This window comes from Blennius ocellaris, assembly GCF_963422515.1.
Source record: "Blennius ocellaris genome assembly, chromosome: 6".
Classification (NCBI taxonomy): Eukaryota; Metazoa; Chordata; class Actinopteri; order Blenniiformes; family Blenniidae; genus Blennius; species Blennius ocellaris.
The window spans coordinates 19461992-19485943 of NC_137655.1; the positions used below are offsets into that span (position 1 = coordinate 19461992).

The following is a 23952-nucleotide window of genomic DNA, read 5'->3' on the forward strand; positions in this document are numbered from 1 at the left end:
CCACAATCTGTTTGTCCTATCATTTTCTCTCCTTCTATCCCCCAACTCCAACCGGAACAGCAGAAAGCCGCCACCCTGAGCCTGGTTCTGAAAATACTTTGTAATTATTATTTTTTTTTTTTATTCTTTCCACTGACGCTTCTGCTTGCTCATGTGGAAATGTTGGGTTTTTCTGTGAAAAATTGCCTTGAAATGACTCGGTTGTATTTGGCGCTATACAAAAAAAAAAAAAAAAAAAAAATGAATTGAATTTGGTTAATTTCCTCTGTTGAACCTATTTGGCTTTCTTTGTTTGGAGATAAAACCAAGGTCCACTCTTTTTCCAATTGATGATTCAGAAATGCAAAGCCTGGACTTGTGTGTCACTGTGCTGTTCTCAGCCGAGGCCTTTCCTATGCGTCATCTATCCCATAACACAGACTGACTGACCTCAGATGACTTTGCAGACACACTCTGCAGTCTACCAGTCACGTGCGAGTCGCTCCCTCTCCCCTTGTGGCAGCTTGCTCCACTTCTGATCGCAGCACACATCTGTGCTTCTGCCGGTAATCTGGAATTTAAGGCAAATTTAGACAATCAGAGAGGGGTCGCCAGCCATTAGCAACACTTTGCTATTGGTTTTCCACATGCAACAGCACAAGTTCAGTAAAATGTTTAAGTTGTGTGACTGTGTGCTGCGTTATTCGCCCATGAGCAGCTCTGAAAACTGCGCCCCGATAGCGGCTTAGATGTGAAGGAGCCTTGCCTTTCCTCACAGATCTATTCACACAACATCACACTTTCCAAACAACTATCCCTCATCTTTTTATTCCTCTTTGTCGGACACCTATTTCTTTCTCTCCACCAGTCATGCTCCTGTCTGGGGGGCTCTGTAAAGATCTGCTACAGACAGTGTAAAGTTCAGGAAAAAGGTCAAAAGTGGCCAATTCTGAGGTGGCTGTGTCTCACTGCGAAACCAGCACTCACCAACGTGGCAAGTCTTAAATCTCAGTGCATCTCGACTGCAGAAGCTATGATTAGACAGCATCTGCAAGGTTTGCACATTAACATTTTTGTAAATAACTTTCCATCCAGCATGTGAACAGTAGCTGTAACTATAAACAGGCCCACTCAGCAATGACGCATGGAAAAACATCAATCCTTCTCACAGGGTCCTCTCAGCTGTGATGCATTGCACCACTGAGATATTTGATAGCATAAATGATAAGCTGAAATTATGTCTTTACTTAAATCAATCAGCTCCAGTTGATCGGCTTCATCTGATTTTGTGAGCACCCATCATGCAGGGAGGCTAAAATATGGGGTCACAGTGGGGTCACGGCTATAGCTGCAGTGATACACTGTAATCAGAAAGAGGTCCAACGAGCCGAGCGCTGGAAAACATAAATCAGCCAGATGGATTGCAGCTATATTCTGCTGGGTGGAGAACTGGTACAGTATCCATAATGCAGCGTAAATAAGGCATGACTCTTTAAAGCAGATATCATACACCGTTATCATGATCCACACATTCACACAGACACAGAACAACCTTCTCGCAGTTAATTCCTCCCATTAACAGTGACATTTAAAGATATCTCCCCAGCGCACAGCTGCCAGTGTAAAGTACCTTTTCATTAAGCTCTTACTGTGTGGGCCTCAGGGGTGAGAAGGGGAGGTGCCTGTGAGTGTTTACCTCTCTGTGTGCATGTGTGTGTGTGTGTGTGTGAGAGAGAAAGAGGGAGGGAGCGAGCAAGAGCAGCTTTAAACAAATGACAACCAAGCGCCAAGTGCAGAGATAAAGAGGGAACGATGAGGAGGGGAGGAAGTGATATATTGTTCAGATTCACAGGTTAAAACTGTTGTCTCTAAATCACAAAGCTGCCGGAGCAAATGCTATTGCAGTGACTTACAACAGGGTCATATAACTGAAAAGGGGGGGGGGGGGGCAAAAAAAGGATGCCACATACGTATATCACAGCATGGGCTTGCTTCTCCATTTCTCCTCAGTTTCATTGTCCCTTATTGCTTGTGCCGGATCAGTTCTCACCAACTCCTGGCTGCAGCACTGCATGTTGTAGGTGTCTTCTGGCTGTAATTTATATGAATGAGTCACGATGGGGCTTCTGCAAAGCTTAGCAGTGATCCATTCATTTAAGTCCAGTGTGTTTGAACAGAGAGGCATCTGCTGCATGCAAGGCAGGAGCGCCCACAGGTTTGAGGCCACTGCTCTAAAATGCTGCTGCCGCCAGTATACAAAGCCGTGAATAGGTTCATCTGCAAACACTTTTTGGGATCTTCTGTTGTGTTGAGAACCATCCAGATCTCTTAGCTCAACTTGATCAAACAAGTAGAAACAAACAAACAAGAAGAATCACCTAAAAGAACACATTGGGCTATTGTGACTCTGTTATAGGAAAATTATCACAATGTGATTAAAGAATATGTTTAAAAAAAACACTGATTTTAAAATAAATTAACATATTTATGTTACATTTATACATAACATTCTCTGCATTAACAAAAAGTATTTATTAGTAGTAATATCTGACCAAAACTGACCAAAACCACACATACTTCATACATATAGTTCTATATTCAAAATCTAAATTAGATTTTCTTCTGGACTTCTAAAAAATATTTACAACATACTATTGAGTAACACAAACACATTGTGCCTTGCACTCCTTTTATCTCCACTGTGCTGACAGCAACAATTTTGTTTATATTTTCAATTTAAATTCATTAATCACATGCATTGCCTGCAGATAGGTCAAGCTTTATCTGTGGAAGAGGCAAAAGAAAAGAACGGCACTCATCTCAATATTTAGCCTAACCATTTACTTGTGCAGATTGTCCTTGTAACAACCAATTATGTAATAATGGCCAGTAATGTAAAACCTGCATTTACTATAATAATTGTGGCCTTTTCCAATGTAATAAAATCCATAACGTAATAAGTTTCCTATATTGTAATAAGATATTTTATTCATTATTACAATAGCATTTTGCCAATAATAAAATATATGATTGGGGTAGCATTCCCAAAAATTACAAATGCTAAAGCTGCTGCCAATAGTGTAATAAAGAACAACATATCCTCAGAAATAAAAGCTTTCTTTTGAGATTTTGTTCAGTTGTCTTATGAAAAGTAGGTATAGTGGGTGGGATATTTATATTTATTAACTAAGGAATCATACTCTGCAACGTTCTCTCTCCATTGTGATGATTGTTAGTCTTCAATATGGCATTTTTATTTGAGAGCGAAAGAAGAAATTTCTAAATGTGTTAATTAGCCCGATAAAAAGTTCAAACAAAGCTGAAGACCTTTGCTGTTGCCTTTGTGAGATTGTTGAATACAGTGTGAGGGATTTTCAACGATGGGGGTTTGGACTTTAAATAGAGCTAACAATATTATCACAACTTTGTGATTTAATGGGAAAAAAAATCTAATGGTCTGATAAACTGCTAAATCTTACTAAATGTTACAAGTGATTTGGTTGCAGAGAAAAGCTTTCAAGTAGCCTCTGTCAACACGTATATTTCCTTTAGATCCTGCATTAACGATATCTTTAATTTTGAAAATACCTTTGTCATTTGTGTGGGGTTTGCTTCCATGGCGGGAGAGGTGACAGCTCAGATTTACCTCAATTTCAAGTAGCCTTGGTAGTAATATGAAGAATATATAAAGTTTCCCTCCCAGTGGTAAAAGCAATTAACAGATAAGTAAAGGGATCCATAGAAGAGAAGAGCGGTATAGCCGACCCATCCCACACAGCAAATTACACCCTGGTAAAGCATTAATGCATTTTATGCTGCTGCATCTTTAACTTTTGTGATGCATTTACTTTAGATCCTTTTCTTATTTGTTATCATCTTTGTTTTTAATAATGGTTTGTCTATCTATGCCATCTGTCCTCATTTATTCACGTGCTTGTTTTTATTCTGCAATCAAACTGGTTAATGCAAAACACTTTGTTCAACACTGAGCACCAAATGTGCAAAAGGTAATTTTGCTATGTTCTTAAAATGATCTTAAAGTTATGATTTTACCCAAATCATTTCCAGATCTCAAATTTCTTAGCAGCAACCTTGTGTGTGAGTAGACTTAGCTGACCACTACCGAGCTATCCACACAGAGTTGCAAGATTTGTTTTAGTGCACGACCCACTGAAGCACAGCAATAGGTTAGTATAATCTCTTCCACTTGAATTGCATAAGGCATTATTTTCAAGGCATTTCAAGGCAACACCGGCCTTTAGCCAATCACAGTGTGCATATTAACTGCTGCAATGCACATACAGAGGCATTCATGTAGAGCAGGCGGGGGCAAATAATCGTTTCCCTCAGACATGAGGAACAAGTGCAACTGTGGAAGGCCAAACCCACAAGCTCTCCTCAAAACAAATATATTATAGTTTATATTCAAAAGCAGGATGTCAGAGGGTAATGGATTTTTTTCTTGTCATGCCTTGCTTCGGTCAGTTTCTTGAATACTTTAGTCTTTTTAAAGGTAAAGGTGATGAATATTGTAGAAAAAAAAACACAGACAAACGCAGATGGACAGGTGAACAGACAGGTCATTCTTACAATTAAATCAAAGATGCACTGTAGAATGACATTTCAATGCAGGTTCAACGATAACACACACAAAAAGTAACAGAGATAAAACAACTTAAAACTCCCTGACATAAAATAAGGTGCCTAAAATGCAGTGCAAGAATAAATGAGGGGAAATAGCTTAAAATTGAAGAGTAACTAAGTATTTACAGTCCTCTGCTTAAAAGACGGATGGCGGTGGGAAAAAAGCTGTTCTTGAACCTGCCAGTTTTACATCCCAGGCTGCGGTACTTCCTGCCTGAGGGGAGGAGACAAAACCGTCCGGGGCAGGGTGAGAGGGGTCCTTGATGGTTCTCATCCCTTGAGAGGCTATGTTTTTCTGTCAAGTCCCCTACTGGTGGCAATGAGACCTCAATGATCCTCCAGGCAGTCTTCACCACTCTCTTCAGTGCTTTTCCATCAGAAGCGGTGCTGTTCTCATGTCACAGAGATGTTGCTGGTCAGGACACTCTCTGTGGCTCCTCTGTAGAAGGTGGTGAGGGCTGATGTGCACAGATGAGCTCTCTTCAGATGCCACAGGAAGATCAGGCGCCGATGAGCCTTCTTGGCAATGGATGAGGTGTGGAGAGACCAGGTGAGGTTGTAGCCCCACGGTGGCATCAAAACACTGAACAGCTCATATTTCTGCGGTGGCAGGCAATTCACACCTCCGTGAAGTTGCATCCTACTCCACGCTAAACTCCCTGAAAATAGTCTCAATCATTACTACTGTAAAAAAAATGCTGTTTGTGCTGTGTTGATAAAGAATTTCCCCAGGGATTAATAAAGTGATTCTGAGGGTTAAAGATAGAAGATAGAGTTTCTTATGAGATGATGACGTCACGCAGACTCCCACATTGTCCAAACTGAACAAAAGGTTTGTACTGCTTCCTTTTCTGACCTTATACTAACCTCAAGTTGCCTTTTGAAAGAGTACATGCATACATCCGTACATTTCATACTTGCCTGTAGAAAGGAGTTTATTACTGCCTCAACAATAATGATAATAATAATATTATAGCAAACAGAGCTCTGGTATCGGAATAGTATAGGTATCGGCAGATATCCAAAATCAGGTATCAGGATCAGATCGGAAGTGATAAAACATGGATTGGTGCATCCCTAATACCTACGGAGAGAAACTGTAACATTCATTCTGGACCACAGCCTTGTCAGTTTGCACCAGTGACCAGACTTTACTTGTGCTCAGGAATCAGCTTAGTCAGGAATGATTATCCAAAACAACTCAAACAATCACTCATCACTGATCTTACTGACCTTCAGAGTAAGTGTGTTTTCTCTAAATTGAGTATTTTTTATTCAAATTATGTGAATGTGCACTCAAATTCCAACAATTTAGTTCACCTTAAGATCTATATTGTTTTGACATCAACAATGAGGCTGCACTTTTCAAAGACCGTGTGCTTAGCTTCTCTGCAGATTGGTCTCCACAAGCTAAATCAAACTCATAATTACAGCCTGCCCTTCATATTGTACCTTTGTAGTGCAGGGTAGAGTAGTTACCAATGTAGAGTTTTCAAGGTCTTCAAGCTAAATAAAGCCTTTTCTTTTTCAATGTCATCCTTTCAGCTTTATTTTTGGCACAATTGCCAAATGTGCTAATTATCTGTTTCTGCCATCACAAGAGATTGGGCAAAGGCCAGAAGAGTGGTGTCTGGTTTAAATAACATTGTTCACACTGTTTTCACTCCCTTTTATCTTAACTACACATCATTGTCCATGTACAATGACAAATGAAAACGGGAACAACAGGTGGTTTTGCATAGTTTTGATTGCAACGGTCTCTTCAAATGTCCTAAGAAATATTAATATTCACAATGAAATGTCACAATTTGAGAATCATGTCATGTTAACACACTGTAACTGCACATTGCTGTTTTTGCGACACTATTATTTCACTGAATAGCCCTCGATTAATTATATTCTGCTCATCACTACAACCTGCCCTTTTATCAAGATGGGTCACACCGGAGCACACACACACTAATACAATCCGGCGCACACCTATATTGGCAGGTTAATTAGAGTGATAGATATCATCATAGGTGTGACAGAAGGCTTATTTGCAAGGGAAATGAGGAGAATGTAGCCTTTAATAAATGTCTTTGTGCCACAGGAGGCATCTTAATTGCTGCTTGAGATGTATAGCAGTCTCCACCCAATTTATTCCTGGTAGGTATAGCATATAGGGCGCTCCCTGCTCCATGCTCACAACGCCAAGCAGGACTCAGTTACACATTGTAGACCACTGTACAATAAACATGTTAAAGAACAATACCAAGCTGGTGACGCAACACTGGCATTAAGCTTGATGTTTTGTTTTGTTTAGTCATGTTTATCAGACGCTCTCGGCCTTTCCCGGGGATTTGATATCACTTTGACCTTCTAGTAATATTGTGACATTGTTTGACTCACGCTTCCTGCTTCATTGTGTGAGATAGAATCTTGTCATGTTTTTTTTGTTTTTTTTGTTTCGCTTGTATGTCTTCAAAGTTTCACACCAGCATCTCCACCTCCATCAGGCCCCGTTTACAAGGCAACATTTTCAAGTGAAAACGGAACACTTCCATTGCATTTCGAGCATCCGTTTACAGAGCCACTGAAAACGCAACGACTGTCTCCGTGTGGATGGGATAAGAAACCAGGTCTTGGAAGTTTTATAGTTGAATTACCTGGAATAGCCATCTAACTTTGTTACATGTCCATACAAATGTCAGTGCACCTGCCCTCGTTAATGTTTAGAGTTTAATATTCTCTGTGTGCTTGTGAGTTTGATTTCATTATAAAAACAACTAATAGCAGCCACGATTGGCCCAACAGGATTTCTGCCGTTTTCATGGAAACGTTTTCAAAATGGGAAACTCTTTGGAAACAAAAATGCAGATTGATGTGTTTTTACTTGAAAAGCTTTCAAGCAAACATGGCCTTAGTGTGGTTTGTATCTTGTGCACTTTGCTTGTGTTTGATCTCTCCTTATTTGTGCATTTATAAAACTGAGAACTGGAGGCAGTGGTGGCATAGAGGTTAGAGGTCACCACTGTGGCTCCCTTGACCCCAATCTTGGCAAATACTACTGATCCTCGTAGTTTGATCTTAGTATCCCTTGTGGTTAGGATTAACTATGCATTTTCCTAAGAGAGAAAATAAAGGTTTAACTTTACTCAGAATGTTACCACTTGGGGAATTCCTCATTTGGCAGCATTTAAATGACTACTGTTTGCTAGTCAAATAACAAAGAACGACGTCATCATCCCCTGATACATACATCGTATAAACAAACACACTGATGAAATGTACATGCAATTTTATCAATAAACTTCACCTACATACATGGAAATATTGCAGTTATTTAAGGCAGTCAACTACAAGTCGAACTCTTAATATAAGCTATAATCTATGGGTGTTTCATTACAATGTGTATTTTTCCCACTTGGATGTTGAAACTTCCCCACTTCTCACTAACTCATAAATGCACCAAGAATATTTGCCTAAAATTATGTCCTTGTTCGCCAAACTGTCATTACTCTACCGAATACCCTCCCCTGTTAATTCGGGTTATTTTACATATTTTTTCCTCTTGGGAATCCAAGCATGTGGTTATTTTCGTTCAATGATTTTATATGATTTTGACTGATACACTACTTCAGCTTTGCTGAGTTTTGGTTGAGGTTGTTTCATCTTTTCATTCTGCGATATGTGGACGAATGTATATGGATCTGAATCTGTGAACCTGACTGTGGAGTTTGATTGATTAATTCAGTAGTAAGAGCGACAGTTGCTCTAACTTTGTTAATTAGAGATTGTACATGATAATGTACAGTACTGCGGTGACAGTAAATGCTTGGATGTGTTTGGCCTCTCTCGTGTGTTGTTTTTGAAATATAGAGTTGCCGTTGTGTGGCTGTCCTCCCTGACTTGCTTTGTCTCCAAGGTGACACATTTACATTGTAGCCATGGACACCACCATCTATCACCTTATGTATGGCATTCTGTGGCTTGCAAATCAAAAAGGCATCACGAGCGATAATGCCAGACAAGCTTGACTATGGCTTTCTCAAAGGCAGCAGAAATGCTTTGATGTGCTCTTACACACGACGAGTCACAGCATCAGTCAGGGAGTGACTGACAGATATATCAATGGGTATGAATAGCATGGCTGCAGCGCAGAGTCCAAGTGCAATCTCTCATTTTCTGAACGTGAAACTCTGCTCTTCTCGTGTCCCTAGGAGGCAATACGTGAGGTGAGTGATAAACATGTTCCCCTGGCCTGATGATATGATATTCCAAGCCAGGTCATCACTTTCACTCTCCATCCTGTTGCAATTCTGACTATGCGTTATTGAGCTTGGGCCCTCCAGCTGTTCCGAGCGCCATATTTCAAGTAATTGAGTCGTGAGATACGGGAGTGGAACTGCAGAGTGCAAGTGCATGAGTGTGTATGACAGTGTGTGTGTGTAATAGATGTTGTGACTGGCATGTCAAAGGTAATTGAGTCGTAGGCAAGGGAGTGAACTTGCCAGCTGTCAGTCTCATATAAGCTGAATTCATCAGAATGCATCAGTCCCTATAACCTAAAGAGACGGACGTGTGTGTGTGTGTGTGTGTGTGTGTGTGTGTGTGTGTGTGTGTGTGTGTGTGTGTGTGTGTGTGTGTGTGTGTGTGTGTGTGTGTGTGTGTGTGTGTGTGTGTGTGTGTGTGTGTGTGTGTGTGTGTGTGTGTGTGTGTGCGTGTGTGTGTCTGTGTGTGTGTGTGTGTGTGTTCTCTAACCATGCATATATAATACTGCACCTCCTGTCAAACAGGCCTGCTGGTGCAGTAAAATGTCAGAGCACTACAAATGCGTATCAGCTTTTCTTTTAGACAACAACTTCAATACTAAATTAAGGTTAAACATGAACATCATTTTCAAAGTGAGTTTGTTCAAGCTGAAGCTCATACTCATTTCTAACGATTTAGTTCAAAGAGAACATGTTTCCTTTTGAGGCAGTTTCCAAAATATTTTGGTTCATTTCAGTAGCGGTGCAGCAGGGAAGCTTGCCAATAAAATAAAATTGTCAAACATCTACATAAGTGCTGTAAAACATCTGGTCAGGCAGCTAAACAGGATCAAGACTCAATCACAACCTTGAGTGACATTAGAGAATTTTGTTCTCAAGAAAATCTTGAAGTAGAAATGCTGCCTGTTGCATTCACCCATGTTTTCATTTCCTCCTTTGTCACTTTAAAAACATTAATATTTACCAGGACCACCTTTTAAGAATCAATAAATTATTTTTTATTATTTTCTTTTCGATTTTAAGACTTTTGCGGTCAGAGGGATTTAATGACAGTTGTGGTCATGGTGGTGCAACTATTGGGGACCTGAGTGAGATCATCGTCACACATATTAAAACCACTGCTCCAAAATACAACACAGTGGGGCAGCTGCTATGAACTAAGCTAAACTAAAGGTTGAAAACAATTGAAATGCAGCAGAAATTCCCATAAAAAGGTATCATACTGTTGCTACAGCCTAAAACACAGTTAGTATGATTACCACGAGTGTAATACACATCACATCTACAATCTCTGACCACTCCAATACGGAGCTTTTTCCCCGTGCAAACACAACGTGAGAACAATGGGTCACTTCTTGGAGGGTTCAATTTATTAATCCCCTGACAGCACCAGTGGCATACCTGACATACAGGATGTGTGATAGTTGTGTGGGTATGTACATCACAGTGGTTGACACTTTCCATTCAGTGGATAGTGACATTGAGTAGTCAAACTCACTATTACGCCCAGGTTTAAGAAATCAATATTGCAGAGTGAAGCATGTAATGTTCTGATAATAGCACAGCCTGTAGAGGCCTTAAAGGCTTTATAAGCAGTCGATTTACCTCCCCATATACTGGCTGTGTTCAATCTTCTAATTTCCACACTGAGAGAAAATATGTGCATGTACGTTTGTATAGTTGAATAGGAACATTTAATGGCAGGAACTGCTGCTGCTTTTGCTGCTGCATGGTTTGAATAGGGGACGTCAGCTTTAAAAATTTATATTTATACATAGATTTGGGCCTCTTTTGCCAAGACCATCACAACCACTAGTATTGCAAAATATGCCTCAGAATGAAGTGTGCACTAAAGCTAACCACTCTTCATCCTTTTAGAGTAAGACACCATAACAGTACAAATGTAATGTTGTTTTGTAGGCTAAGTGATATCTTCACTTATTTTAAGTCTGCAAAACTTAATTCAAGAACCTGTTGTTAGTTTACCAACCAGAGTCTGCATAGCCTCCAAAACATCACTCTTGCAATACACATTTGCATCGCCAGATGGTGTGTTGAATCATTTAAAGAAATACTCAGATAAATAGTTAGCACAACAAAGGATGACGTTTCTGGCCACTATGCAGTGGTATAGTCAACCTGATTATGAAATCAATTTTTCCTCTGGGCTCAATCTGAACCACTTCATCCATCCACCCATTATCTACCACTTTATCTGATGCCGGGTCACAGAGGCAGCAGTCCTAGCAGGGATGCCCAGACTTCCCTCACCCCAGACACTTCCTCTAGCTCTTCTGGTGGGACCCCAAGGCATTCCCAGGCCAGCCGAGAGACATAGCAGACCCCTTCCTTAAAAAGAGGGACCACCACCCAGGTCTGCCAATCCAGAGGTACTGTCCCTGACCGCCACACAATGTTGCACAGACATGTCAGCCATGACAGTCCCTGCACATCCAGAGACTTATGGAACTCAGGGCAAATCTCATCCTTTCCCGGTGCCTTGCCACCGAGGAGCTTAGCAACTACCTCAGTGACTTCAGCTTGGGTAATGGAAGAGTCCATATCCGAGAACCCAGCCTCTGCTTCCTCAGTGGAAGACGTGGTGGTGGGATTGAGGAGTTCCTTGAAGTATTCTTTCCTCCGCCCGACGACATCTCCAGTTGAGGTCAACAGTTTCCCACCTCTGCTGTAAACAATGTTGGTGAAACACTGCTTCCCCCTCCTGAGGCACTGGACGGTTTGCCAGAATTTCCTTGGGGCCGTCCGACAGTCCTCCTCCATGGCCTCTCCGAACTCCTCTCAGACCAGAGTTTTTGTCACCACCACGGCCTGGGCCGCGGTATGCTTGGCCTGCCAGTACCTGTCAGCTGCCTCAGGAGTCCTATGAGCGAACAACACCCGATAGGACTCCTTCTTCAGCTTGACGGCATCCACAAAGACTATAGTCACACGGGCCAACCAGAAACCCTGGATGACGATGGAGGTGCGCACAAGACTGAGGGAACGAAATGCCGCCTTCAAATCTGGTGACACGGAGGCACTCAGAACAGAGAGGGCCAATCTGAACCGGGCCATCAGGGCGGAAGATCCAAGGTTTCTTCGGTGACCCTGGTAACACCAAACAACTGTGGCACGGCATCAAAACCATCACTGAATACAAAGACACTCCCTCACCCTGCCAAGACGACATCAGCTTCCTCAATGAGCTCAACGAATTCTTTGGGAGATTTGAGGCTCTGAACAACACCACCGCGAGGAAGTCCACACCCCTCCCTGATGAACAGCCACTCAGGCTCGAAACCACTGCTGTGTGGAGAGCTCTGAGAAAGGTAAATCCACGGAAAGCCTCAGGCCCTGACGACACCCCAGGACGGCTGATCAAGGAGTGCGCTGACCAACTGGCCCACGTGCTTACAGACATTTTCAACCTGTCATTACACCAGGCCGTTGTCCCACCGTGCTTCAAGTCTGCCACGATCGTCCCAGTGCCCAAGAAATCAACCATCACATGCCTTAACGACTTTCGCCCCGTTGCACTAACATCGTCCATCATGAAGTGCTTTGAGCGGGTGGTAAAGGACCACATCACCTCCATACTGCCCCCATCATATGACCCGTTCCAGTTTGGGTACCAGCCAAACCGCTCCACTGAGGATGCCATCGCCACTGCTCTCCGCCTCAGCCTGGAGCACCTGGAGGACAAGAACACACACGTGCGGATGCTGTTCCTGGATTTCAGCTCCGCTTTTAACACCATCATCCCCCTGGACCTGGTACGCAAATTGGGCCCTCTGGGCCTCAACACCCCCCTGTGTAACTGGCTGCTGGACTTCCTCACTGACAGAACCCAATCTGTCCGTGTGGGCAACAACACCTCCAGTGTCGTCTCACTGAGCACCGGCTCCCCACAGGGCTGTGTCCTCAGCCCTCTGCTGTTCACCCTGATGACCCACGACTGTCGTCCCAGGCATAATTCCAACCACATCCTGAAGTATGCAGACGACACTACAGTTGTGGGCCTCATTCGGGACAACAACAATCTGGCCTACAGAGAGGAGGTGCAACATCTGGTGGACTGGTGTAAGGCAAACAACCTGCTCCTGAATGTCGACAAGACAAAAGAGCTCATCATCGACTTCAGGAGATCCCGACCCAGTCACACACCACTCGTCCTCAACAACACAGCGGTTGAGGTTGTCAGCAGCACCAAGTTCCTGGGGGTGCACATCACAGATGACCTCAGCTGGACACTTCACACCACGTCCCTGGTGAAGAAAGCCCAGCAGCGCCTGCACTTCCTTCGACGGATGAGAAGGGTGTCCCTCCCCCCTCCCATCCTCTCCACCTTCTACAGAGGAACCATCGAGAGCCTGCTGACCGTCGGCATCTCCATCTGGTCTGGGAACTGCAAGGCCTCAGACTGGAAGTCTCTGCAGTGTGTGGTGAGGACAGCCGAGAAGATCATTGGGACCCCACTACCACCCATCAAGGACATTGCAGACACACGCTGCCTCACCAGAGCTCACCGGATCCTTTCCGACCACACCCACCCCCATAATGGACTGTTCACCCTCCTGACATCCGGCAAGAGGTTCCGCAGCATCCGCTGCAGAACAAACTGACTGAAGAACAGCTTCTTTCCCCTGGCCATCAGGCTTCTAAATACCAAATAACATTATAACATCATACTGTGCAATATCACACTGTGCAATTATTCAATTTTAATGTATCCCATTTCTCATCCTGCTCTTTTATTTATCATTCATATGCACCTTATTTTAACTGTTTGACTGTTTGCGCTACTTTTTAAAATATATTTAAATACGTTTTTTTTAATGCCTTTTTTACCGGTTGCAAAGCAACGACATTTTGTTGCCAGTTCCTCACTGTGTGATGTACTGCAATGACAATAAAGAAAGTCCAAGTCCAAGTCCAACTTACTTCCAGTTTCCACCACCGGGTTTAGGGGTTGCTGCCATGACAGGCACCAGAGACACTGCAGCCGCAACTCCGAGCAGCAACTTCAACAATGAAGGTGGAGAACATGGTCCACTCTGACTCAATGTCTCCAGCCTGCCCCGGGATCCATGAGAAGCTCTCCCGGAGGTGGGAGTTGATAACTGCGCAGACAGAGGGCTTGGTCAGGCGTTCCCAACAGACCCTCATGACACATTTGGGCCTGCCGAGTCTCTTTGGCCTCTTCCCCCTCCAGCGCATCCAATTCACCACCAAGTGGTGATCGGTTGACAGCTCTGGCCCTCTCTTCACCCGTGTCCAAGACACGTGGCCGGAGATCAGAGGACACGACCCCAAAGTCTATCATTCACCCCTGTGCTCGAACATGGTGTTTGTTATGGATAAACTGTGATGAGCACAGAAGTCCAATAACGGGACACCGCTTGGGTTCAGATCGGGGTGGCCGTTCCTCCCAATCACCCCCTTCCAAGTCTTGCTGTCGTTGCCCACGTGGGCATTGAAGTCCCCCAGTAGTCCCCCCCCCCCCACCCGAGGGACTCCAAGAAGGTAGGGTACTCTGAACTGCTGTTCGGTCCATAGGCCGAGACAACAGTCAGACACCTGTCCCCTACCCGAAGGTGTAGAGACGCGACCCTCTCGTTCACCGGGGTAAAGCTGAGCTGTGGGGCAATGAGCAAGCCCACGCCAGCCCACCGCCTCTCACCGTGGGCAACTTCAGTAAAGTGGAGTGTCCAGCCCCTGTCGAGGAGCTGGGTTCTAGAGTCCAAGCTGTGCGTGGAGCTGAGCCCGACTATATCTAGACGATATCACTCAACCTCCCACACAAGTTCAGGCAAGTTCCCCCCCAGCAAGGTCACGTTCCATGTCCCAAAAAGCAGATTATGTGTCCGGGTATTGGGTCGTCGATGCCCTGCCGTTGGCTACCACCCAATCAACACTGCACCCGACCCCTACTGTAGCCTCTGTGGGTGGTGGGCTCACAGGAGGAAGATAAGGAGGGGCCCGCATCGTCCCTTCAGGCTGAGCCCGACCGGGCCTTCAGGCAAGGGCCCGGCCACCAAGTGCTCGCATACGAGCCCTAACCCCAGGCCTGGCACCAGGGTTGGGCCCCGGTTGCACCTTACCGGACAACGTCTCTTCTTTTTGGTTCTTTGTCCATAGGGCTTTTAAAACTGCTTTTAGTCTGACTTGTCACCTTGGACCTATTTGCCTTGGGAGACCCGATTGGGGGACATAAAGCCCCCCGACAACATAGCTCCTAGGGTCATTTGGGTACTCAAACTCCCCCACCATGATAAGGTTGCAGTCCAAGTGGTAGCCATTTCGTTTAGTAACCAAAAAAAAGAAAGAAAGAAAAGAAGGAGAAACACAGACTAGCACCATAGTGTCTCAACACTGCCACCTAATGTGCAACAGAAACATCAGTTCAATTTCAGTCACTTCTCTTCATGATTAATCATGATATTGTCGACCTTCAGAAAAATTTATTCTCATGCTTCAATATGAGATCAAATCACTTGTAAATGCAACAGGCCAGAATAAATATGCCTAACTTAAAAGCCTTGTCAGCGAAAAAGATCGTTGCAAATATAAGTTACAATATGTCATAAAAACAACTGCACATGGATATTGAATAAAAAAAGCTAAATAACACCACTAGAGGCAAGTATTGCTGAGTAGTAAGAGCAAAAGAAACGTGCATGAAATGTTCATTTATGACAACAGTGCCAACGTTCAAGAAAAACTAAATGTAAAAAAAAAAAAATAAATAAACAATCAAATCCATCATAACGCGTACTTGACCTTGAATATTGATAAACATTGACAAGTATTCATCTATAATTTTTTTACATTTGTATTTTTGATCGTCTATGTACATTTTAAAACCAGGAGTGTCGCTCAATAACACATATAGTGGAAAGTGATGCAACCATATTTCTATGGAAGAGCCTTTTGTTAGTCATTTGATGCCTTCATTTAGCCGGTGCCCCAGAGCATTTATTCATGCTGTTTGTGACTAAGCTGACCCAGGCGGACAGTTACATAATGTATGGTGACAACATACAGCGTGTTGTCACACTGCACAGTGAGTTTAATTAATGCAAGTGGCATGTTTTTGCCCGTGCAATGGCAAGTATACGCCAACAAAAAAACTTTTATAACTGAATGTTTCGAGGTTTTTTTAATATATATATATTTTATAGAACGGAGATATCCCTCAAAAGGTCCTGATGCTGATTTCAACAACACAGAATCAAATCATCAAACCTCAAGGATAGAGCTGAATGGCCAACAGCTGTGCTAGTCTCTACATAATTTGTGTGTCTGCTCCAAGGTCACATTGCTAGCGAGCAAGATGTTAAATAAAGAAATATTAGAGGGCAACGAGGAAGGGAGGGGATACAAATCTTCATATGATACAACTATTAATTAGTAGTCCTTTTGCAATTGTGGTCTTTCTTCTAATAAATTCAAAAGATCAACATTGATTGTACATGGACGTACGGCAAGAGTAGTGTGCTCATTTTGTCTGCATCACCCAACAAAAGCAGCAAATATCTGAAATGAAAGTGTCAGGATGAGCACAGCATACTGAAACCTTCCTGTCCGTTAACTGAGAGGCACTTTTTCCCCCCAAGACGTTGCCTTAACAGCAAAATTAGAGTGTGTGTGGCCTTACATACACAACTGACCCACTTCTGACTTCCACACAAAAAGACCGTTACTGATGCGATCACAGCAGATTAGGATACATTTTTAATACGAGAATTGATTCATTAAAAGCAGTGCTTTCTAAATGTGTGGATTTCACCAAGAAAAACACTACTTCCTAAGTGTTTGAGCATACTGAAAGACACATGCATAAACTGCTCATTAACTAACGTTCACACACATGGCTCATTCGGCCTCATTGCATTGGCAGGCATGGGAGTTTGTCTTATCGTTTATACTCAGCTGTCTCACCTGTTTGGCTGTGCGAGTGTGTGTTCACAGGCTTGCTGAACCAACCTGAAACAGTGAAGCTCCACCTGGTTGAAGTGTGCTGACAGGGTGGTGAGGGAAATGCAGTCATGTGACCCCATCATGTGACAAACATTTTTTTCCTTTTTATTTTTGTGTTGTTTTCTTCTTCTTCTTTTCATTTGTTTGTGAGAGAACCACAACATATTTGACTACCCCCCCCCCCTGAAAAACATGGTTTAAGGTTTTGTGCGCATTTTCTTACTTCTTTTTAAAACCTGAAAACTGTAATTATTTTGACCCTTTTACAGCTGCACCCCTACTTGAATAATATATAAATTAGACAAGAATAACTTAAATAATAATGGTAGGCATGCTGCAATATTCAGTTTAAATGTTCGTTAAAACAGTTGTTGACTTTGTGCATGTCCACAATGTTTAAACCGTCTAACCATATAAATTAGGTAGAATTATACACTTTGTTAGACCGCCACCCGGTGGCAAAAATATTACATAACATGTTATTTACAATGGGTGAACGCGAGATATTGTAAAGTTCAAAATACCCCATATTTTTTTGCTGTACAGTACACTGTTATTATTTGTTTGTTTGTTTACCCCTTTTTTTCCCACGCGTTACAACACCGTCTAACTTTAAAGAACCAGGGTGCGGAATAAATGTTAGTCGGAACCTTTTTACTTGTGCGTCGCGCGGCACGGAACTCATAGAAACGTGCACCGGTAATGCTAGCGAGTTAGCTTCGCCGGGTCTTGCTGGACTGAGTCGTTTTAGCTGCAATAACTGTAGATCTGTTATAAGATTCAGAGGTGAATGACAGCGGCTGTGTTCTGTCTTTGTCGCGGTTTTGCAGAGATTTTATGCAACGGAGACTCTGAAAATGAGAGAAGGGTGAGTAGGTGGCTGCCTTGTTAAGCATTGATGAGATGGCTCGGTGGCTAGCTTAAATAGCAGTGCTAACGTCAATAGCAGTAAATGTTAGCTTTGTAGTTAGCATGGCTCTTATTTATTCGATTCGACACCAGATATCGCTCATATTAATGGGTTTACATCGAGCTTATTTTTCGGGATTTGACAGCTTTTTATGGCGGAGAGTGATGCTTGTCGTTGGCACATTAATTACCTTTTAGCCAGCCATCTGTCAAAACCTTCAGAAATTCTTCTGAGGCTTTGAGCACCTGCCTCCAAATGTAGCCTGTGGGTGGGGTCGAGATTGTTTTTTTTTATACATTTCCATTGTCTTTCAATGAAAATCAGAAACACTATCGGTAAAATGTCGTTGTGCCGGTCTCGCCCCAGCATGTGTTTAGCTGTCGCCTGATTAAAGCTGCAATTGATTGGGACCACCTAAGTTTCATTTAGGTTCATTTATGTAACGTCATTATCTGTACGGCTTTTTTTTTTCAAGCACTTTAGATATTGATAGCTTGACCCCCACCATTATCTGCAAGAAAAGCAAACAATAATTTGTCATTTCCCAGCAGCAGAAGGGTCAACAAGTCTATTTGAAGTGTAATAAACCTCTGTAGGACCTACACTTGGAAGCATGTGTACTTCACTTGACAAGTTGGGTTTTGGGCAGCATCTGCTCCAGGATGGCACACCTTCTTTAACTTCTTGATGACATATAGTCCTCTCCAACTCTGGCCACGTTTACACGCACCCAGGTTTTTACAATAATGGATTTTTACACTATACTGGAAATGATGGGGGAGTATACTGAGAGCCATGGGGGGAAAAAAAACCACAACATAACGAACAAAAATATTTGCCATTCTTTCAATGAAACAGTTTGTAGGTTTGGACCAATAAACATGCAGAGCCCCTCCTAAATGTGGGTTGGAATATAGCACAACAACAAGCACTGTTTTCACTGCATCCATTTTCATCAGAGCGTTCAAACTGTAAACACGGGTCTGTAAACACAGATGATGCCGCTGAAGCTTCCGTCGCATATTGTGACGTAAATCGCCGCCTACCCCTCTTTAGATGCAAACAGAAGCACTGAGTTTTTCCCAAATCTCCACTATGATTTCAGAACTCATCATTTGTGGTGATTGGTCGCTGCGTTTGTTGTTAATGCAATGCCCAAATGCAGAGAAATAGCACCGTTTTTTTACATACCCATGTACATGTAAACGTGGCCCAACAAACCCAAGTAATGAGTTTCACACTAATCAGGTGTGCCACCGAAGAGAGAGCCATAAACCATGCAGGACCAGTGCTGCCTCGACGGAGAGATCTGGAGTCAAACTCCGGACCTCAATGGCTGGTATCCTGCATGTTTTTGGTCTCTCCCAGCACAACGAACCTGAATGCAATGAGGTATTCATTAGGTGTTCTCAAGCTTGATGATGACATTAACGTTTAATGTCCTAAAGCAGGGAGATGTATATAACGTGCAGGGTGTCTCCCCCACGACAACCACAGTTTGACACCCCTGGTGTCGATAAACTCAGTTGTGTGAGCAGGATACATTCATTCTGGAGTTGTGCTGAACTGTTTCCCTCCCAGAACATGATTACCCATCTCTGATTCAGGAAGTATGACATGCAGTAGAAGCATATGAAAGCTGTGTGAGTGAAAGAGAATATATCTCATCTGTTTATAGCAATGGCAATGTTAACAGATAGTTCAGAGTTAAATTGGTTTGCATTGGCTACAAGCGCAGTCCAAATAGTGTTAGTTGTTCAGGCCACACTTAAAAAGTAAAGAGGTTTGCGCCTCTGAAGCAAAAACTTAAGTACTTAAGCTCAATAGCTGGAGATTCTGCCTTCCATTTGAACATCCAATTTCGATGCACTCTGAGTGCACACTGGTCTCCTGGGATAATATTGGATCTTTAAGTTGGTTACACAGTGCCTTGGTGTAAATCACCACCATCATGTAAACACATTGCTCTGATCGAAGTGAAAAAGCCAGACAAGCACAAAAGTGAGCCTGTTCACAAGCACATACAATAAAAAAAAATCCCTAAAAATGAATATTGATTAATCGTGATTAAAATAAGTGTTTGATTTAAATGGCATGATTTGATTTTATTCTTTATCAGATAATGGTGATCTGATTAGGAGAGCTCACATTCACACGTTTAGATTTTCCCAATACCTTTGTTCAGATATTGTCACATTTTTAATGAGCATTAAACACATATGATCCAATTATAGCAAATGTCTGATTAGCACGGGTTATCTTTTTTTGATGATCATGTAAACCGGCTCAGTGTTTGTGTTGCACTACAATTTGTTAATAATTTGACTTTTTTCTACAGACCTGAGTACATTACCTGTATGGATACACATTAACTGAAGGTTGTTTGAACACTTGAGCTGCTGTCACATTATGCAAAATACTGTGTTGCATATCTCCTGCTGCCCATTAACCCTGATCCATAAGCATTAAGTGTATAAACTGGTCTGAGTGTTTGTTTCACCTGGAAACCGTTAACTCCTCCGGTATGATCATCATGCCAGGTTTCTTTGCAATCTGAACAGTTTTTAAGTGTATAATTTTTCTTTTCTCTCTCCATGTTTTTTTATAGATTGTGACTCATCTCTTGTGTAGCCATGGAGAAGCCCTTTAGGTTGTGGGGGGCAATGGAGCGCTGCACCCTGGCTCTGGCCTCCTGGTCCTGGGGTGCCTGTCGAGTGTCTCTCTTGGCTCTCATCCTCACCTTCCACCTCTACGGAGGGTTCTTTCTCCTCGCTCTCATCCTCGCCTCTGTGGCAGGAATCCTCTACAAATTCCAGGATGTTCTCCTCTACTTCCCCGACCAGCCCTCCTCCTCCCGCCTCTATGTTCCCATGCCGACAGGAATCCCACACGAAAATGTCTACATCCGCACCAAGGACGGCGTGAAGCTCAACCTCATCCTGCTCCGGTACACGGGCGGGGACGCGCCTCCCGGAGTCACTTCTGGCAATCAGAGCAGTCCCACTTCCTCATCGCCACCCACCATCCTGTACTTCCACGGCAATGCAGGAAACATCGGTCACAGGGTGCCAAACGCCCTGCTGATGCTTGTGAATCTCAAGGCTAACGTGGTGCTGGTGGATTACCGCGGCTATGGAAAGAGTGAAGGCGAGCCCAGCGAGGAGGGGCTGTACCTGGACGCCGAGGCCACGCTGGACTACGTCATGACCCGTCCCGACCTGGACAAGACCAAGGTGATACTGTTTGGCCGCTCATTGGGCGGCGCCGTGGCCGTGCGCTTGGCGTCCGTTAACCCTCACCGTGTGGCTGCCATCATTGTAGAAAACACCTTCCTCAGCATCCCCCACATGGCAGCCACACTCTTCTCCTTCCTGCCCATGCGCCTGCTGCCACTCTGGTGCTACAGAAATCAGTTCCTGTCCTATCGGCAGGTGGCGCTGTGTCGCATGCCGTCGCTGTTTGTGTCCGGCCTGTCCGACCAGCTCATCCCACCCGTAATGATGAAGCAACTGTATGAGCTGTCTCCCTCTCGGACTAAACGCCTGGCCATCTTTCCAGAGGGGACGCACAATGACACGTGGCAGTGTCAGGGCTACTTCGCTGCTCTGGAGCAGTTCATGAGAGACCTGCTGAAGAGTCACGCCCACGAGGAGAGCGCCCAGCCCTCAGCCAGCGTCACCATCATCTGAAAACACAATGCAGACCAGTGACTGCAGGATGTGGGCTGGGTAAAGTGAGTTGTTTATTTGGAAGGACTTCATTGTTATTTTTCCGGGGGGGGGGGGGGGGAATGTACATTTCTATTGCTTTTCTTTGGGTGTGTTCTTTTTTTTTTTTTTTCATTTCACTCTTTTTACCTTTCTGTAAACTTAAAGTTTTCACTAGTTCACGGTTTTAAGAGAGGGTAACAACTTCCTATATAAAAATTTGTTTTTTGTTTTTTTTTGAGGGGGGTGGTTGTTTGTGTCACAGATATGAATGCATGCATTTATGAATTTTGATGAATGAAGCCAGAGCAGATGTGTCACAAACACAATTGAAGTGCTGACATGAGTCACAATCATCAAAACATCTGCATTGCAACCATATAAGGGCCACAGTCAAAACTGATTTTAAAATAATTATTTTAAAAAATTAATCTGATTTACAAAATTGGATACCGGTGACCTGTAAGGTTGTACTGTAAATATATGTATCTTTGTTTATACACTGCACTCATTCTGTTCTGATTTGCCCAATTGTTTATTTTCGTGGCGAACATTTTCAGAGCAATACTTTTGAAGAGCATAAACAAAGTTTGTTTTGGTTTTGGGTTTTTTCTCTCCCCTTTTAAAGAATATTAATGTCATTAATATTACTGTCATGTGTATGCAGCTCCTTGGGGCATGTTGACCCATTTGGACATCTGATTGAACAACTTGCCTGCTAAAGACGCATAAAGCTCACAGTCAAATACACAAAAGTTTTGTCAAGAGATTAATCGCTGCAGAAGATGAGACGGCTTGTTTGGTACTTCTGCCTGCCAAAAATAGCCTCTTAAATTCTTATTTCCTTCCTGGGTACTTCTGTTTCTTTCTGATTATGGCGAGTTGCAGCTGTCCTGGTACAATGGCCCGCTCACAACTCCTGTGTTGATTAACTTCAGCCACTGTACTTTTAACATCCAGTTTGTCGTTTACTGCTCAGCTCAGCTCTCTCCAAGTCTGTCTTAATACAACACAATACATGTCGGTGCACTGAGTTGTTGGTTTCTGTAATCCTCTTGTCCCCACTGACCATTAGGTGACACGTTGTTGGAGTAAATCCACTGCAAGAGATTAAGGACAAAATACACAGTCCTCACTTTGTGCCAAATAGTGTCTGACCATTGAGCTAATGAGATAATACGAGGCTTTTGTCGTCCAAGTAGGATGATTGAGAAGGGTACTTTCCGAGACGCATTCTCAATAGTAGAACTTACAAATAAGTATTTTCAGGAAATGGAGCTACAAAAGCCTTTTTCTGTCCCAGGCTGTTAAAACATTACTCAATCATGAAAATAAAATAGAGCACCTCTGTTGTTGTTACACAGTGATGGACTAACCTGTTCAGGGTGCATCCTGCCCTCATCCACAGGGATTGGAACCAGCACCCCGCCGTACTGCACAGGATTAAACCCTTTGGAAGATGGATCTCAGTTACATTTATGGCATAATTGGATTAATACTATGTGAGAACAGGCCTGTCTGTCTTGAGTCGACACTTTTTACAGCTGCAGAAGATGTAAAATTAAGTTATAGTGCCAAACCATAACTGCTAAGTACAAAAACCCCAGGTTACACAGAAATATACATATTCAAAATCTCATTTGGGTCAATTGTGTCTCTCCTTTCCTGTTCTGCCGATGGCTGTTACATACAGTTCAAAAAGCCTCATTAGTCACATATACAACAGCACATCTGGTGGAATGTGATAACATCCCACAGCAAAATGTGAGGAGGGTGTGCCAGTTTAGCAGTTTGTTTCAGGGCATTAACCCCATGTTTACCTGTGTTACTCATTCTGCACAGCCCCATCTTTACTGGAGTGATTAATCAGGCTTCCTAAAGATGTACAAAACAGCAGTGAGGACGGTCTAATTGGCATTTGACTTAAAACATGCAACCAAAGTTTTTGTGAAGAGTATTCTATAGAGACCTTGTCTACAGGTCAGAATAGAAGTATTTAGAAGGGGTGTCATTCTTCTTCTCGATCTCCACAACGATGAAAATGTGTCTTGTTTTATTGAGCCAGTCTTTGAGAAACCCCAACCTCTTAAGGGCGAAGGATAAGGTGTGTTCGTTTTTATTTCAGTGTTGTGTTGAATTGTTTTCACCATCAGCTTAGTAATTGTTAATTGGAGGGTTCTGTCACCTCATGCTTATGTGGCACAATGGCTTTACTCACTCGGAGGGCTTTTAATGAGCTAATTAACCTTTCCCGCATGTCTTCCATGAGGTGAGGCAGAGCCTGACGATTATCTGCTCTTGCTTTCTGAATGCAGCACGCTGCACTTGCAGCGGTACCGAAGCCATGTGAATACACCCGACAGATCTCTTTCAGCCATATGCGAAGCTCTGCGCCAAGAGTTTGCTCAACAGGAAATTGACGACACCAAAAGACGGGAGTGTTTTGGTGAATCGTTGGTAAAACAGCTTGAACTGTGGT

At 43.2% G+C, this 23952-nt stretch overlaps 1 protein-coding gene across 1 annotated transcript; it reads left to right on the forward strand.

Annotated features, from left to right (window-relative positions):
• Positions 1-17599: 17599 nt before the first annotated feature.
• abhd13 (abhydrolase domain containing 13) lies at positions 17600-21455 on the forward strand (the record flags this gene model as incomplete). The annotated part of the gene is made up of 2 exons (XM_080498723.1): positions 17600-17724; positions 20375-21455. The coding sequence occupies exon 2, from the start codon at positions 20400-20402 to the stop codon at positions 21453-21455; it is 1056 nt and encodes a 351-aa protein (XP_080354849.1). The 5' UTR covers positions 17600-17724; positions 20375-20399.
• Between the last annotated feature and the right edge of the window lie 2497 nt (positions 21456-23952).